The 15,396-nt window shown below is 45.3% G+C and overlaps 2 protein-coding genes and 1 long non-coding RNA gene across 3 annotated transcripts; 1 reads left to right on the forward strand and 2 right to left on the reverse strand.

Moving 5' to 3' along the window:
• Nucleotides 1-6,114: 6,114 nt before the first annotated feature.
• On the reverse strand, nt 6,115-7,176 carry LOC148210628 (uncharacterized). The gene is made up of 2 exons (XM_088126155.1): nt 6,826-7,176; nt 6,115-6,681 (listed from the first exon to the last, which is right to left on the reverse strand). Exons 1-2 carry the CDS (start codon nt 7,174-7,176, stop codon nt 6,115-6,117), a joined length of 918 nt encoding a protein of 305 aa, XP_087982281.1.
• Nucleotides 7,177-9,078: 1,902 nt separating this feature from the next.
• On the reverse strand, nt 9,079-9,876 carry LOC148210629 (uncharacterized). The gene has a single exon (XM_088126159.1). The coding sequence runs from the start codon at nt 9,874-9,876 to the stop codon at nt 9,079-9,081; it is 798 nt and encodes a 265-aa protein (XP_087982285.1).
• A 3,972-nt stretch (nt 9,877-13,848) lies between these two features.
• Nucleotides 13,849-15,215, forward strand: LOC148210630 (uncharacterized). Its single transcript, XR_015791781.1, has 2 exons — nt 13,849-14,006; nt 15,043-15,215. It is a non-coding gene; the product is annotated as an uncharacterized LOC148210630 (long non-coding RNA).
• The last annotated feature ends 181 nt before the right edge of the window (nt 15,216-15,396 follow it).

Raw genomic sequence — 15,396 nt, forward strand, 5'->3', positions numbered from 1 at the left:
CTGGTTGTGAGGGAGAGACCGGGATGAAGACTGGGATGGACAACGAGATAGTGAATGATGGAGGGGAAGGACCGAGACAGGGAGGGAAAGGAGGGGAGGGCTGGGTTTGATTTCTTTTTTTAAATTGAGGGTTTGGTAATTTTACCAAGCAAAATAAGGGGAGGGTCAGAAATCTGAGGTGGAGGGGTCATAAATAGGTAAAAATCAAAAGGGGGGTCAAAAGTCCAAAGTAGTTATTGAAATGAGTCAAAAATCTCAATTTCCCTGATATACGTTGACATGCAGTAGAATAAGTCTCTATAAAACATGCATGAGTTAGAGGATGTGTGAAGTTATATATAACTATTGTGTACCCTAATTCTAAATATTTTAACCAATTTTTTTTATTTATCCAATATTACAATTCGCAATTTTCATTTGAGCACAAAAATATTAAAAGAAAATGAAATTGTCGAATATTATTATTTTTTCAAGTACCACAGTTAGGACTAGGGAGTCGAACTTACAGCCTATTCATTAAAAATATATGTCAATGGTAGTTCATGGGACGGGCAAGGATGGGAAAGACTTTCCTGTCCCATCCCTGCCCACCATTTAATTCCCCATCCTCGTGAAATTTTCCATTAAATTTTGCGGGATGAGGGGTGGGAATTCTTCGTGGGGAATTTAGGATCAGTTCCCCATGTGGATTTTTTCCATTTATTCTTTAATTTTTAAAATTATTTCTCAATTAAACATTTTTCTAAGGAAATTTATTATTAATTAATTAAATTTTAATTTATAAAAATTTTATTTACATGGTCTAATTCTCCTCTGTATATTTGGTGGGCAGAGAATAATATGATTTTAACAGTATATGTAAGTAGAGAATGAGTAAAAAGATTATTTTAATTTATATATATATTAAAAAAAATACGATGCGAAGCGGGGATGAGCATTCCCCATCCCTGTCCCCATTTAGGTAATGGGGAAAAAAAATTTGCAGGTCTCGTCGATCCCTTTTATTATAGAAGATTGGTGCGAATTTGACGGAATCCCAAGAGATCAAATTTTTGTATCAACAACAACTCTGAAATATTTGTTATGAATAAACTATCAAGCAAACTCCCCAATGACTCCTGATTTTTAAGAGGTTTAAGTCGAGAGCTCGATGAATGTTGGTAATTGGAAATAATCTGTCATTGACACTATTATTTACTTATAATTCTTGTTATGAGATTGATATGATTTAGGAATCAATCGATGTGATTTGGGAATCGATTTGATATGATTTGAAATTTAGAATTTAATTTTGGATATCATTTTGATTCAGATGTTTCATTCCTATTATGATTAAGAACCATTCTATTATAAATAGGATGATAGGTTGTGTATCAAATTAAAGAATTTAATTGAATATGAAACTTTACCCCTCCCCCCCCCCCCCGAACTCTTTGTAAGCTGTAGTATTCTTAAAAAGTTTCCAATCGATGACTTCTCATTGTTTGCTGTTGCATTATGCCGAATTTCATTTTATCTCAATCTAGTACAAAATAGAAGTGCCATCTTTATGACCACGGACTCAAACAATTGGTGTAATTTCTGGGCGCGTGTAGTGGTATACAAACCACTTTTCAAGTTGGTTGACAAAAATATGAAAAAAAAAAAAAAGGATTTTGTTGTCTTTTTCCCGTTTTCACTTTCGGGATTGGACTATTTCTCTATCGCAGGGTTTGATTGCGCGGTGGGAAGACCTTTGCAATTATTAAGAAATTGCGAGGCTTGAATGTAAATAAAGAAATTACATAGAAATTGAAGGATTTGTTTGAGAGAATAAACTTTTTTCTTTTTGAAAAAGCTCTTTGTTTCCGTATCTCTTTATGATACTCATTCAATTTGCACTCAATATATATAAATTTTCAAAATTCTAGATATTAATTTAAGATTAATAACTTTGTCAGAATAGAATCAAATGGTGGGCTTTCAAATTTGGTAATCTCATCCCTTGAAAATAGGTAATTCCATTATCTCCTACAATCTCGTACCAATAACTTTTTAAATTAATTGTTTTATAGTTTAATTATTTCTTTTTTCATTTATACTATTAATAATTTTTATTCTTGTGATTTTATTATAAAATATTATATTTATATTTAATTTTTTAATTTTACTTGTTATTATTAATAACTATCAATAATTTTTAAAAATATAATTGATTATGATTAAATATTAGAATAATAAAATTTAATAAATTAAATAATGGTTATTCTTAAAAAAACGTATTTTAGTCAATGAAATTTTATTTTAATTATTTATTATTTATAATATTAAATAAATTGTTATAATAAAAAAATGTTTAATCCAGTAATCAAATAAACTAAAATTTATTATTATTTTAATTTAAAAAGATTAGCACAATACAATATTGTGAAGATAGGGGTATACCAGTAATTCAAGTTCTTCTAATTATTTCCATTAAACTATGGGAGGATAACTTCATTGGTTGGTAGTAATACATATCAAATGTAAAATGTATGTTGTTTGAGCCCGAAATTGATTGAGCTCGGACACGATTTAGATCGGTATGCTCAGGACGAGCTATGGCCAACGGTCCTACACCTTCCCTGAACACTTCTTGAGACCTGCAAAACAAAGTTAGCACTCCGACGAGCAAGTTAGTTCTAGTCTGAGCTAACTTGCCGAGTCTACTTAGGATTGCGTACCTTGCATTTAAGGCAAAAGTTTCTATTTATCGAAATTGGGCCTGACAAGGGTTCTGACACACCCTAAACTCGCGGCGTGTTGTCGGGTACGGAAGGGACACTGTTACGGACTCTGTACAGCTCAGCTCGGCACTATAGGTCCTACCCTGACTGCCGACCTGAGTATTATGGAGCCGCTTTCTCCATTAAGCCCGCGCGTTTAACCAACTCACCATTTCGATCACGACACGCGGCAGGCCAAGATTCGCCTCCAACATTGGCCTCCACTTCGGCGGGGCGGAGGTCGGCTCGGCGAAGTCCTCCGAGCTAACTGGAGACAGGTCGAATCCACGCGTGCATGTGTGACGTCATGGATGTCGTCAGCCCTAGCTTCTGCTTCGGGAACCCAAACGTCGTCGCGGGGACAGCCTGGCGTGGGCCAATCTTGTCCGTTGATCCCTCCTTGATCTAACGACTCTCGTGCCTCCGGGCTGTCCTATAAAAGGGGAAGGTCTTTCACTTTTCACTTTTTACTTTTCACTTTTGAGTTTTCGTGTACCTCGGCCGTTTCCAAGTCAGGTACTCTCTCCCTCTTTCTTTAGATAGTTCTTTTAAGTCCTGCCAGTCAGGTCTGGCGATGAGTAGCTCGTCTAGGGATTCGTCGTCTGGGTCGTCTGGTTCCTCTAGTTCAGACGACGTTTCAGGGGATCCGACCTTAGCTCCTACCTCAAGGAACCCTTACGTCGAGGATAGCTCGGCGAACCCTAACATAGCCTCAACCTCGGGAAACCCTAACCTCGGTCCTGTAGTTGAACTTCCTCCTTCATCTTGCTCGGTAGGTAGGTTGGCCGAGCTCCGCAAAACTTACTCGATCCCCAACTCCATAGAACTTAGGGTGCCTAACATCAGAGAGCACCTCAACGACCCTCCTTCGGGCTTCGTCAGTTTCTACCCCACATGTTCCATAGGGGGGTCAGACTTCCACTCCACCCTTTTATACAAAGGTTCCTTAACGCAGTCAACCTGGCCCCGCTCAACTCTCCCCTAATGGATGGTCTACCGTGCTCGGGGCCTACGCCCTATGGTGGGTCCTCCGAGACGAGGATGAGAACAGGCTCACGGTGGACCAGCTCTTAGCGACCCACACCGTCAAAGCTTCCAACGAGGGAGAGGGTCGGTATTACCTCTCAGCTCGGCGGAACGTAGGTCAGCTGATCAGGAACCCCTCCCTAACAAAAATTGGAAGGAATGTTGGTTCCTTGTCTCTGGCGAGTGGCTTCTGAGGGACGGAGTGGGTGAGCCGACCTGCCAAGTCCCAGTAGAGTTCGGGGACGTAGGTGAGTGTCTTAGGCGCGAGCTAGGGGGTGTGTGTTTTTTGTCTTCTTAACTTGAGCAACCTCGTTGCTAACGTCGGCTCGTTTTGCAGCTCTTCCATCCCCTGTTCCGAGGATCAACAACAAGTCTTGGGAGATCATCAAACGAGCCCAAGGTCGGAGACTAAAGTACGCGTTGTGGGGTGAAGCACTCGTCTCAAACTCCCACCTCTTCTCCAGCGGCCTCAGTCCGCACGATCAACCAGACGAGCTCAAGAAGCTCCCCAAACCTCGGCAACGCAGCTCGCACAAACGTAAAGCTCCTGAAGGTAACTTCTTCTCGGCACTTTAGCTCGTTCAATACTAACCTCGTCATCTTTCCGCTCGTTAGTTTACTGACCTCATCCCTTTTCAGAGATGGCCTCAAAATTCCTCGCGCTTAGCAGCACGAAGCGTCAGCGAGCTTCGGCCTCGTTTGCTCCGCCAGCGCCTCCTCAGGCTCGTCATCGTACCAGCAGTGCCGACGTCCCGGCCCCTGGGATGGCGAACTTGGCCAAACTTCAGGCCCTTCAGGCTCAGCCACTGCAGACCGTCGTTGGTGGCGAGGAGTCGGCTACTCCACTGCAGCGAAATAAGAGAGTGAGGGGGACACTTCCCTCCGAGGAGGTTAACTCCAGATCTCCGCCTCCCCCCATCGTGGTGGACTCGGAGGACGGGTCGCAACCCGGTCGGCGGCAATGCGACGAGCTTCCTCTGCCATTCAAGCTCGCCTTCTCTCGCCTGAGCATTCACGAGGCGGCAACGAAGGTGAGATCCTCCAGCTCTCACCGTGTGGAGCGAGTCGTTCGGGCGCCCGAGGACCCTGTGGAGGCGGTGAGAAAGACCATAACTCTCGCCACAGAGGTAAGCTCGTGCCTACCCTTCCTTCATTCTTTTTCCTTTCTCTCTATTTACTTCCTTTTGATCTAACCTCGGACCTAAACAGTTGCACTACCACGCCTGCCTCTCGACGTCGATGATGAGCCTAGAGCTCGGGGGACGGGACCTGAAGGAGGAGGAGACGAACGCCTCCTACGAGCGACGGATTGTCGAGCTCGAGGCCGAGGTTGTCCAAGCTCGAGCTGAGAAGGAAGCTGAGGCTGACAGGTCGCAAGCCCTAATAGCCCAAGCTCGCACTGACTTGAAGAACGCTCGGGGTCGAGCCGAGACTGCGGAGAAGGGCTGGGACAAGGCTCGGCAGAACTTGGCGACCTGGGCCTACTTGGAGAAGAGAATCAAAGAATTCCCCGAGTTCGACGGCTTAGCTCGCGATATGGCAAACAAGGGCTTTTACTACGCCATCAACAGGCTCGACACTGCCTGCTCGGAGGACGCCGTCACCGCCGTCGAGCAAGAATACGAGTCCATCTAGGTGGAGCGACCTGCTGAGGCCGATAAAGAGGATAAGGTTGCTGGTGCCGAGGCGGGGTCCAGCAAGCTCGTCGACTCTCCCCAGGAGTAGATCGTCTCGGCCTTCTGTTGCTTCTCGCTTTTCCTCTCTCTGTTTTTTTTTAATCAAATCTGTACTGAGCCGAGGCATATATACCTCAGCTCTCCATTAAACTTTAGTCTAAATGAAATGACATTGTTTTGCTAAGATCCGAGTAATTCTTTCCGAGGTCCTTATACTTGTTGAAATTTAATTAAACCTTAATAATACCTCGGCTCTTCATCAAACTTTAAATTCAATGAAAACGAATTTCATCCGAACTTGAGTTGTTCTCTCCGAGGTCCCTATACTTAGAGAAATTTAATTAAACTCAAACTTCAATTTTAGTTTTGGCCTCGTTGTTTGAGTTTCTCAAGTCTTAGTAATTTCTTACTTACACAACGGCTTACGAGCCAAACACTTCAGCTCGGCGGTGTGCATTTGGGATAACCAGGTCCCTACGAGCTGACCATTGCTTCGCGTGTTTGTATTATTGTAGGTCGTTTAGCATAGGTCATACCCCACGTAGTCTTCATTGGCCCCCATTTGACGTAGCTCGGTAGTAGTAGGCGATGCTAACGGATAAAGTCAAATTTTGCACAAGTCATTGGAGATCAGCTTTCATTAATGAATGAAATTTTTACACGTCGGATTACACACATTTCACTGATAATAAACTCGTAAATGCTCGACATTCCATGGGTGAGGGAGTTGTCTCCCGTTTAGGTCGGACAGCAAATACGCTCCAGGTCGGAGTATTTTTAAGACTCTGTACGGGCCGCCAGCCTTCCCAGTTCGACTCGAGTGCTCCGACATGCGGCATTACCTTCTTGAGGACAAGGTCGCCAGGCTTGAACGTTCTGACTTTTACTCTGGCTTTGTAGTGCCGAGCCATACGGTTTTGATATTCTGTTAGCCGAAGCTGGGAGTGAGATCTTTTCTCCTCGAGGAGGTCAAGATTCACGAGTAGGACTTCACTGTTGGCTTGCTCGACGAAATTCTCAACTCGGGGCGTTGGCATGCCGACTTCCGCAGGGACAACAGCCTCCGACCCGAAGGCTAGGCCGTATGGCGTCTCACCAGTAGATCGGCGGGGTGTAGTTCGGTAAGACCACAACACCTCTCGTAGCTCTTCTGCCCACCGACCTTTCAGAGATTCCAGCCTCGTCTTCAGACCACGCTTGATGATCTTGTTGATGGCTTCAACTTGCCCATTAGACTGCGGATGGGCAGGCGATTAGCTGAGGTGACGTATGCTGAGCTGTTGACATGATTGATTAAACCGGACACCGTCAAACTGCTTTCCATTGTCAGTAATGATGGCGTTCGGTATACCGAACCGGCATATTATGCTTTTCCATACAAAGCTGACGACCTTCGCCTCGGTAATAGACGCCAGAGGTTCCGCTTCCACCCACTTGGTGAAGTAATCTACAGCTACTATGGCGAATCTCAACTGTCCCTTCCCCGTCGGTAGCGGGCCGATTATATCTATCCCCCACTGAGCGAAAGGCCAAGGGCTTGAGATCGGCGTCAGCATCTCCGGGGGTTGTCTCAAAATGTTCGCGAAGCGCTGACATTTATCGCATGTTTTGGCAAACTCTTTAGTGTCGCGTTCAATCGTCGGCCAGTAATAGCCCTGGCGGACGACCTTTGCGGCCATGGACCGAGCTCCTCCATGACTTCCACAAACCCCTTCGTGAATCTCGCGCATGACATACCTCGCCTCCTCTGGGTCGAGGCACCGCAGTAATGGTAGGGAATATCCCCTCTTGAAGAGCTTGCCTTCTTGCATCAAGTAGTGAGTAGCTTGGCATCAGAGCTTTCTGGCCTAGCTCGGATTGGCAGGGACTGAGCCATTGACTAGGAAGTCCTTAATTGGGTCCATCCAAGTAGGCTGAGCTGACTGGATCTCCATTACCTCAGGCTGGTCGATGGACGACTCGGCGAGTATTTCAACTGGAACCGTTCTCGGTAGGTCGGTCTCGTATGCCGAGGCTAAGTGAGCCAGTGCGTCGGTGTTGGAGTTTTCGGACCTCGGCACCTGTCGAATTACATAGTCCTCGAACTGGGCAAGGAGTCCTCGGGTTTTGGCCAGATACCTCTCCATACGGGCGTCCTTCACTTGGTACTCCTAAGTAACTTGATTGACGATCAGCTAGGAATCGCTGAGAATCAAGAGTCGCTTTACGCCCATCCCCGTGGCGACCTTCAGTCCATTTATGAGTGCCTCGTACTCGACTTCGTTGTTGGAAGCTCGGAAGCTAAACCGGAGTGCGTACTCAAACCGAAGGCCACCGGGGCCGAGGAGCAGCATGCCTGCGCCACAACCTCTCTCACTGGACGAACCATCCACATAGAGTGTCCACTGGTCACGGACATTGCCCCCTGGCCTGGGTGGGGTCAGCTCGGCAATAAAGTCTGCGGCGGCCTGACCTTTCAACGCTGTTCTCGGCTCGAAGGCGACGTCATGCTCACTGAGCTCTAGGGCCCACTTCATCAGTCGGCCCGACGTTTCGGGCTTGTAGAAAATCTGTCTCAAGGGGAAGTTTGTCAAAACGATTATCTTGTGCGCCTGGAAGTACGGTCGTAGTCGTCGTGCCGAGGTCACCAAGGCCAGGGCCAGCTTTTCGACACAGGGGTATCGAGCCTCGGCCTCGGTCAACGATTTGCTTGTGTAGTAGACTGGGCTCTGGTGCCCTTCTCCCTCCCTGACTAGTACTGAGCTCACTGAATTTTCTGACACTGCTAGGTACAAGTAGAGTACATCGCCAGGCAGCGGCTTTGACAACAAGGGAGCTGAGCTGAGGTACTACTTCAACTGCCGAAGTGCAGCTTCGTAATCGTCGGTCCACTCGAACCGACCCTTTTTCCTCAGAACTTGGAAGAAAGCGTGACACTTGTCAGTGGAGCGAGATACAAAGCGATTCAAGGCTGCCAATCGACCATTCAACCTCTGTAGCTACTTAATATTCTTCGGTGCCTCTATCTCGAGGACTGCTTTTATTTTGTCTGGATTTGCTTCAATTCCGCGCTCGTGGACCATGAACCCGAGGAACTTTCCTGACGAGACCCCAAAGGCGCACTTGCTCGGGTTGAGCTTCATCTGATACTTCCGAAGCACGTCGAAGGCCTCTGCCAGGTCGGCTAAGTGGGAGCTTGTCTGCTTACTTTTTACCAACATGTCCTCTACATATACCTCCATTTTGCGTCCAATCTACTTGGCGAACATCATGTTGACCATGTGCTGGTAGGTCGCCCCGACATTCTTCAGACCGAAGGGCATGACGTTGTAGCAATACAGCCCTTGGTCAGTAACAAAGGCAGTATGCTCTTGGTCAGGCACATGCATCCGAATCTGATTGTACCCGGAGTAGGCATCCATGAAAGAGAGGAGTTCATGCCCTGTCGTTGCGTCGACGAGCTGATCTATCCGAGACAGGGGGAAACTGTCTATCGGACATGCCTTATTGAGGCTCGTGAAGTCAATGCAAACGTGCCATTTGCCGTTGGACTTGTTAACTAAAACTACATTAGACAACCACGCGGGGTAATGAACCTCTCTTATGAATTTAGCTCGTAGCAACTGCTCGACTTCTTTACAAATTACATTACTTCACTCGGCGTCGACAGGCCGACGCTTTTGCCTCACAGGCCTATGACTAGGATCTACATTAAGCCTATGCACCATTATACTTGGGTCTATGCCCGGCATGTCGTCGTGGGACCACGTAAACACATTAGCATTTGCTTTCAAAAAACCGACGAGCTCCTCCTTCGCCTCGGCCCCCAGTTTGCTGCCGATGCTGACCTGCTTTTCTGGCCCCAGCAGGGGGACAAGTTCTAGTTCTTCAGCTGGGGTGCCACGGCTCGGCTCTGGCTCCTCGGCATATGACTTGGGCGCGCTCGTGACCACCGCACAAGTGGCTGTTCCCTTCATCGCAGCGGCGTAGCATTCTCTGGACGTCTTCTGCTCGCCCCGGACTGTCGCAACTCCGGCCGAGGTGGGATACTTCAAGACCTGGTGGTAAGTAGATGGGATTGCCCTGAGATCATGAATCAAGGGCCGACCAATTATGGCGTTGTACGCGGATCTCCGATCTATCACAACAAATTCTGTGACTTTAGTTACTTGTTGATCTCCCTTGCCGATGGTAACAGGGAGCGAGACACGTCCTTCCGCGCTAACTGACTCCCCTGCAAAACAGACCAAAGGCGTCGGGCTGAGCTTCAAGTGCTTCCTCTCCCATCCTAGGGCCGTGTAGGTCGAGAACGATAAGATGTTGGCCGACACTCCACCGTCGATAAGAACGCTTCTCACCTTCACATGATCTATGAGTGGGGCGATTACTAGGGCGTCATTATGGGGCATGTGCACTCCTTCGTCGTCTTGGTCGTCGAATAAGATCGGCATCATAGGCTCCTTGGTGTACAAGGTACAGACCTCGTGTGCTGCTTGACGAGCCAGAGCTTTTCTCTTCTGCCCCGACTGTCCCCCATTCGGGCCCCCATGGATGGTATTTATAACGGCGAGACGATCTTCCTTCCGTCTCGGCGGGGGCAATTTCTCTCGCTTGTCTTCCTGAGCCGACCCCTCTAGATCCGCCCTTTCACGCCTGCCGACGTATTTTTCAGATAACCCCTCCGGATCAGATCCTCGACCTGCTCCTTCAAGTGGAAACAGCGTGAGGTGTCGTGGCCATGATCCTTGTGGAATCGGTAGTAGAGCCGCTTGTCTCGTTTCCCTAGAGGTCGGTGGAGCTTTTTTGGGGCTGTGAAAAGCGCCTCCAGATCGGTGTCTTCGGCCGCCGCGTAGATCTTCGCAATTGAGGCATTCAACGGAGTGAACTTGTCGAACTTCGGCCCTCGACGGTCTGAAGGGGCTTTCTCGTCTCGACGGCCTCTACTCTTACTGTCGTCGGCCCGCTGAGACGTGCTCCAACCATCGCTGCGCTGCTTCTTGAGAGGAGGGGACCTTTGGTCTCGATCTTTACCACTGTTGCTCCCCCGAGCTCCATTGGCTTTCCACAATTCCAAGCCGTCGATGTACTGGCGAGCCCTAGCGAGCATCTCGTTCAGGGAGGCCGGCTGTCGGCTTCCGAACTCTATCGTCAGGTTCCTGTCGTTCAAACTCGTGGTGAAGTACATCATGGCGATGTCATCGGTGCAACTTACCACTTTGACATGCTCGTCCATGAACCGAGCGATGTACTCCGTCAAGGACTCATTGTCCCGTTGCTTCACTGTTCCGAGGTGAGAGGGTGGCAACTTCAGCAACTGTCGAGCTGAGAACTGGTTGATGAACAACCTCCTCAGCTGTTGATAACTGTCGATGGATCGTGGCTTCAACTGTCGGTACCACAATCTTGCTGAGCCTTCTAAGGCTATTTGAAATGCTCGGCACTTCATGGCGTCGCTCGCGGCCAGGAAATCCATCTTCCCCTCGAACACCTCTACATAGGAGATCGGATCTCCAGACCCGTCGTAAGAACTCATGACCGGAGCCTTGAACCTTGGTGGAATAGGTGCGTCCAGGATCGCTTGGGAGAAAGGCGGTTTCTCTTGCTCGACCACGCGATGCGGGTCTACGGGCCTGCACTGCCGCTTAAGATCTTCTATCTCCTTCTGAAACTGATCCCGGAGGAGGTCTACTTCAGACCGAAACGAATGGTCAGCATGGGAGGACCTCTCTTGAACGTCGACCACTGGGCTTTCCTCCTCCTCGTCAACCAAATACTCCCGATCTTCGGGTGCCACTACTCGTCGCCTCGGCGTCTCGACACCTCAGCCCTGATGGGCGTTGGAGTTATCGAAAGATGCCAAGGGAGTCCGAATTGGTCGGATCCTCGGGCGCCGGCCCTCGACCCGATCGTCCTGCCGAGGGTGGTCGTGAATCTGTGCTTCCAGGGCACTGCCTGTCCTCACTCGTTGTGGCTTTCGCGAGGGTGCTCTAGCTCGAGCCTCCCTGCGGGGTCGGAACTAATACTCCGTTCTTTGGGTAGGATGCATCGGTCCCTTTCCTCGAATCAGATCCCTAGAGACGGAAGAGCCAGACACCTCGTTGCCTCTCTCGACCGCCTCAAGCCTTGCTTTGACTTCCTTGAGCTCGGCGATCACGTCGGCTACCATGACGGGGTCCACGCCCGCATCAGCACTTGCCCCGGAACGTGTACCTGTGTTTCCCCAACCGCGGAGGCGAGGTGCGCGGGGCGGCAACCCGTTTCTCTGAGGTTGCAGTGGCGGGAACTGATCTGAGGCGAGGTGGAAGTCCCGGATTGCTACTGGATCGGATGTGGCCGGCCGACCTCCATTCTCTTTGACCTCCCTTGCGTGGGGTCGTTGTTTGACGACGGGAGTTCCTGCCACCTGAGAATACATGAGTCGATGATGGGCTCGAGAAGTGACAGCATCCCTCATCGGAGAGCGGATAGGCGAAAGTTGAGATCGTGACTGTTGGGAGCGAGTTTGGGCTATTGGCTCAGATTGCAAAAGGTGAGGCTGACTTCTAGATATGTCTTTCCCACAGACGGCGCCAGATGTTTGAGCCCGAAATTGATTGAGCTCGGACACGATTTAGATCGGTATGCTCAGGACGAGCTATGGCCAACGGTCCTACATCTTCCCTGAACACTTCTTGAGACCTGCAAAACAAAGTTAGCACTCCGACGAGCAAGTTAGTTCTAGTCCGAGCTAACTTGCCGAGTCTACTTAGGATTGCGTACCTTGCATTTAAGGCAAATGTTTCTATTTATAGAAACTGGGCCCGACAAGGGTTCTGACACACCCTAAACTCGCAGCGTGTTGTCGGGTACGGAAGGGACACTGTTACGGACTCTGTATCAGCTCAGCTCGGCACTATAGGTTTTACCCTGACTGCCGACCTGAGTATTATGGAGCCGCTTTCTCCATTAAGCCCGCGCGTTTAACCAACTCACCCTTTCGATCATGACACGCGGCAGGCCAGGATTCGCCTCCAACATATGTACAGGAAGAATCATAAAAGAAAGTGATTTATTTATTAATTTTTTTTTTGACAAAAAAAGTGATTTACTTAGTTATAAATTTAAATATAAGAAGAAAAATAAAAGATTGCCAACTATATTTAATATTTCGGGTATCACGAAAAAACAAACAACCCTAAGTGTAAAAAATATTTCTCATTTACTCTGTCATCCCTTTTGTTATCTTTTCATATTTTATTATTATTTTTTTATGGTGAAGCAGGTTATTTATTTCTTTCTAATTTATAATTTTGGTTAGCCATGAATTTGAGCAATCATAAAACCTTGAAGAGGACAATATATGATCGTAAAACAAAAAACTAAAGCTGATTTATCCTTTAATTTTCCTTTATACGGTTAGAAAAAAAATGTTGCAAACTCTGAATAAACTTACCGATCTAGGTAGGTTAGAATGTTTTTATCTAATCTTAAAAAATATATAAATAAATAAAATAAATAAAAACCATGCTTCAAGCATCCCCTCCTAAGATCTTAGAGAGAGAATCAAATGGAGGGAGTCAACTTAATAAGCTTTCTTAATCTTAACATGTTGGTACGTCAATAATTTCATTAGCTCCCTTGTAGGATTATACAAGATCAAACCGAGTCTGAAGATAAGACACAAGATCTTCCCATCTTCACGGGCTCTAATAAGTGGAAGGGAAGATGGTAGATGATGAAAATATTGTTTTAATATGAGCACATCAAATTCTCTTCCATCTTACATGCATGGTAAGCATACTTGAAAACAAAGAGTGTCATTAAAGATTCCAATAACCACAAAGAGATTTCCTGCGATTCCTCATTTTCTATATCCAAGCAGTACAATACATTTACATTTGTAGGAGGTGATCTTAGGTGATTTCCAACCCAATACAGGCCTCTATTAGTTTTTCCATTCTCCTGAAAGGAGGCACAAAAGTCCTACGAGTGCATTTCCAATTTGTGCCAAATGTGAGAATCTCCACTAACATAGCAACTTCATCTTCATCACGTGAAAAGAAGAATCTCGCTAATTTGTACTCTTTTGTTTTAGGACTAAACCCAAATCCGTAACTTAAATTTATGCATCTATCAGCATTTGAAACAGGAGATTTGAAGTAGTCATTTGTCGTGGGGTTTAATATGCAAACTTCAACTTCACAAGGTGGCTTTTTGGTTGTTCTATGCTCAAGTCAAAATAGCAACAGAGAAGTCAATTGCAAGAATTGACGATTGAGATGCGAGTGGAGGACAAATAAAATTCGGGATGGAAGTTCAATTTGGCAACACTCTTCATCTCTCCCAAATGTTTAGGATCCAAGTCTAGACAAGGGAGACTGCGATCATACGGAGAATCATGGGCAAAACAGAGGTCGTTGGAAATTGAGATCAGGGGATGAAACTTATAAGTTGAGATCAGATTGTTCCATGCTTTACACACCAGTCTGCAAATCGACCGATTCACGAAGAGGAGTTTCGAGAATATTAAGTGAATCAGATCAGGTGGAAGCTCCCAATTTATGTTGCTTCTGTTCTTCTTCTCCATCTTCGAACTCATTAGGTTGTTTTTTTCTCTTCTTCTCCATCTTCGAATTTATCATCTTAGATTTTCCCAAACAATTCCTCTTTCATCTTTTTCTATTTATAACTCCAAAATCCCAGAAAGATTAGGTTTTAAATATATGTATATATATATACTTTTTTTTTCTAGAAGAATTAGGTTTTCCACGTTACATGTTTACGAGATTTTCTTTTGCGTGTTTATTCATGAAATTTATGACGATTCCTCAAATTTCAGATTTTTTTTGTTGACACTCTCGAAATTTAACATTTTAGTGGTTAATTTTTGTTATTGTTTAATTAGTATAATAACTTTAAAAATATGTCTATTAGATCTCCGAACTTAATTTTGACTTTGTAACTTTTAAAATATGACTATTAGATCTCGAGGTTATAGTTAATCTCATGAGTATTGTGAGGTTTTTTATCGTATTGTTGGAGTTCTTTATCCCATAATCATAATAGAATCCCACCAAACCAGTATAAATTCTTTTTGTTCTTTGTGTTGTTTCTACGCTTTTTCAATTTTCCTCTTTTTATTGTGGTTAGCTTATTTGTGAGGAGGGGAAAATATTATTGGTAAGTAAATTTTCACCTAATATGTTTTTATACCCTTTCAATCATGTGTCTAATAAGTTAAAGCCGCATATATCTCCATGTTGTGAGTTCGATCACCCACCACATCATCGTTGTACCAAAAAAATTTATGTGTAAGCTCCATACCCATTATAATTTAATATTGATATTTTAATCTTTGTTTTAACCCAGCATTCTAATTTCTACATTATTTAATAGAAGAAATTTAAACTCGCACCTCCCGTACATTTTGCTTCCCACCTCCTTTTTCGTTCCAATTTCTAGCTATAAACATAACGGTTGGCGTTTTTGAGCAACATTATTAGTTGCAATTATCCTCTTGAAATCTTCAAAACAACATGATCTTACTAAATTAAATCATTAGGATCATTTTGCAAAAGCATAGTAACAAAGAAATTATAATAATACTTTGTACTAATGTTCTTCGTTTTGCTATGTAGTTGCGAAGACTCTTCAAATTTTACTCGTGTGACTTCTTTGCCGGTGGTAATTAGTCTGATATTTTTTTTTTGCATTCGTCCTTTGAAAGAAAGAGGATTGAAACATGATATCGAAATACTCTACTGAGACATCTTCGTGTCTCCAAGTTATTTAGATCCCGTTTGATTGGAAACTTGAATTTTGTTTTTTTTTTCTTTTCAGATTGATTCAGTGAATACGAGGATTTGGAAAATTCGTTTTTGAAAACAGTTTTCGGATTATGTGATCCAAATAGAAATTCTGAAAACGACTTTTGTATATTTTCAGATTCAGAATTTGAATTTTTAAGATGCAGAATTACATTAAAAATAATA

Source organism: Momordica charantia (genome assembly GCF_013281855.1).
Source record: "Momordica charantia cultivar OHB3-1 chromosome 6 unlocalized genomic scaffold, Mcharantia_2.0 BLBB01000006.1, whole genome shotgun sequence".
Taxonomy (NCBI): domain Eukaryota; kingdom Viridiplantae; phylum Streptophyta; class Magnoliopsida; order Cucurbitales; family Cucurbitaceae; genus Momordica; species Momordica charantia.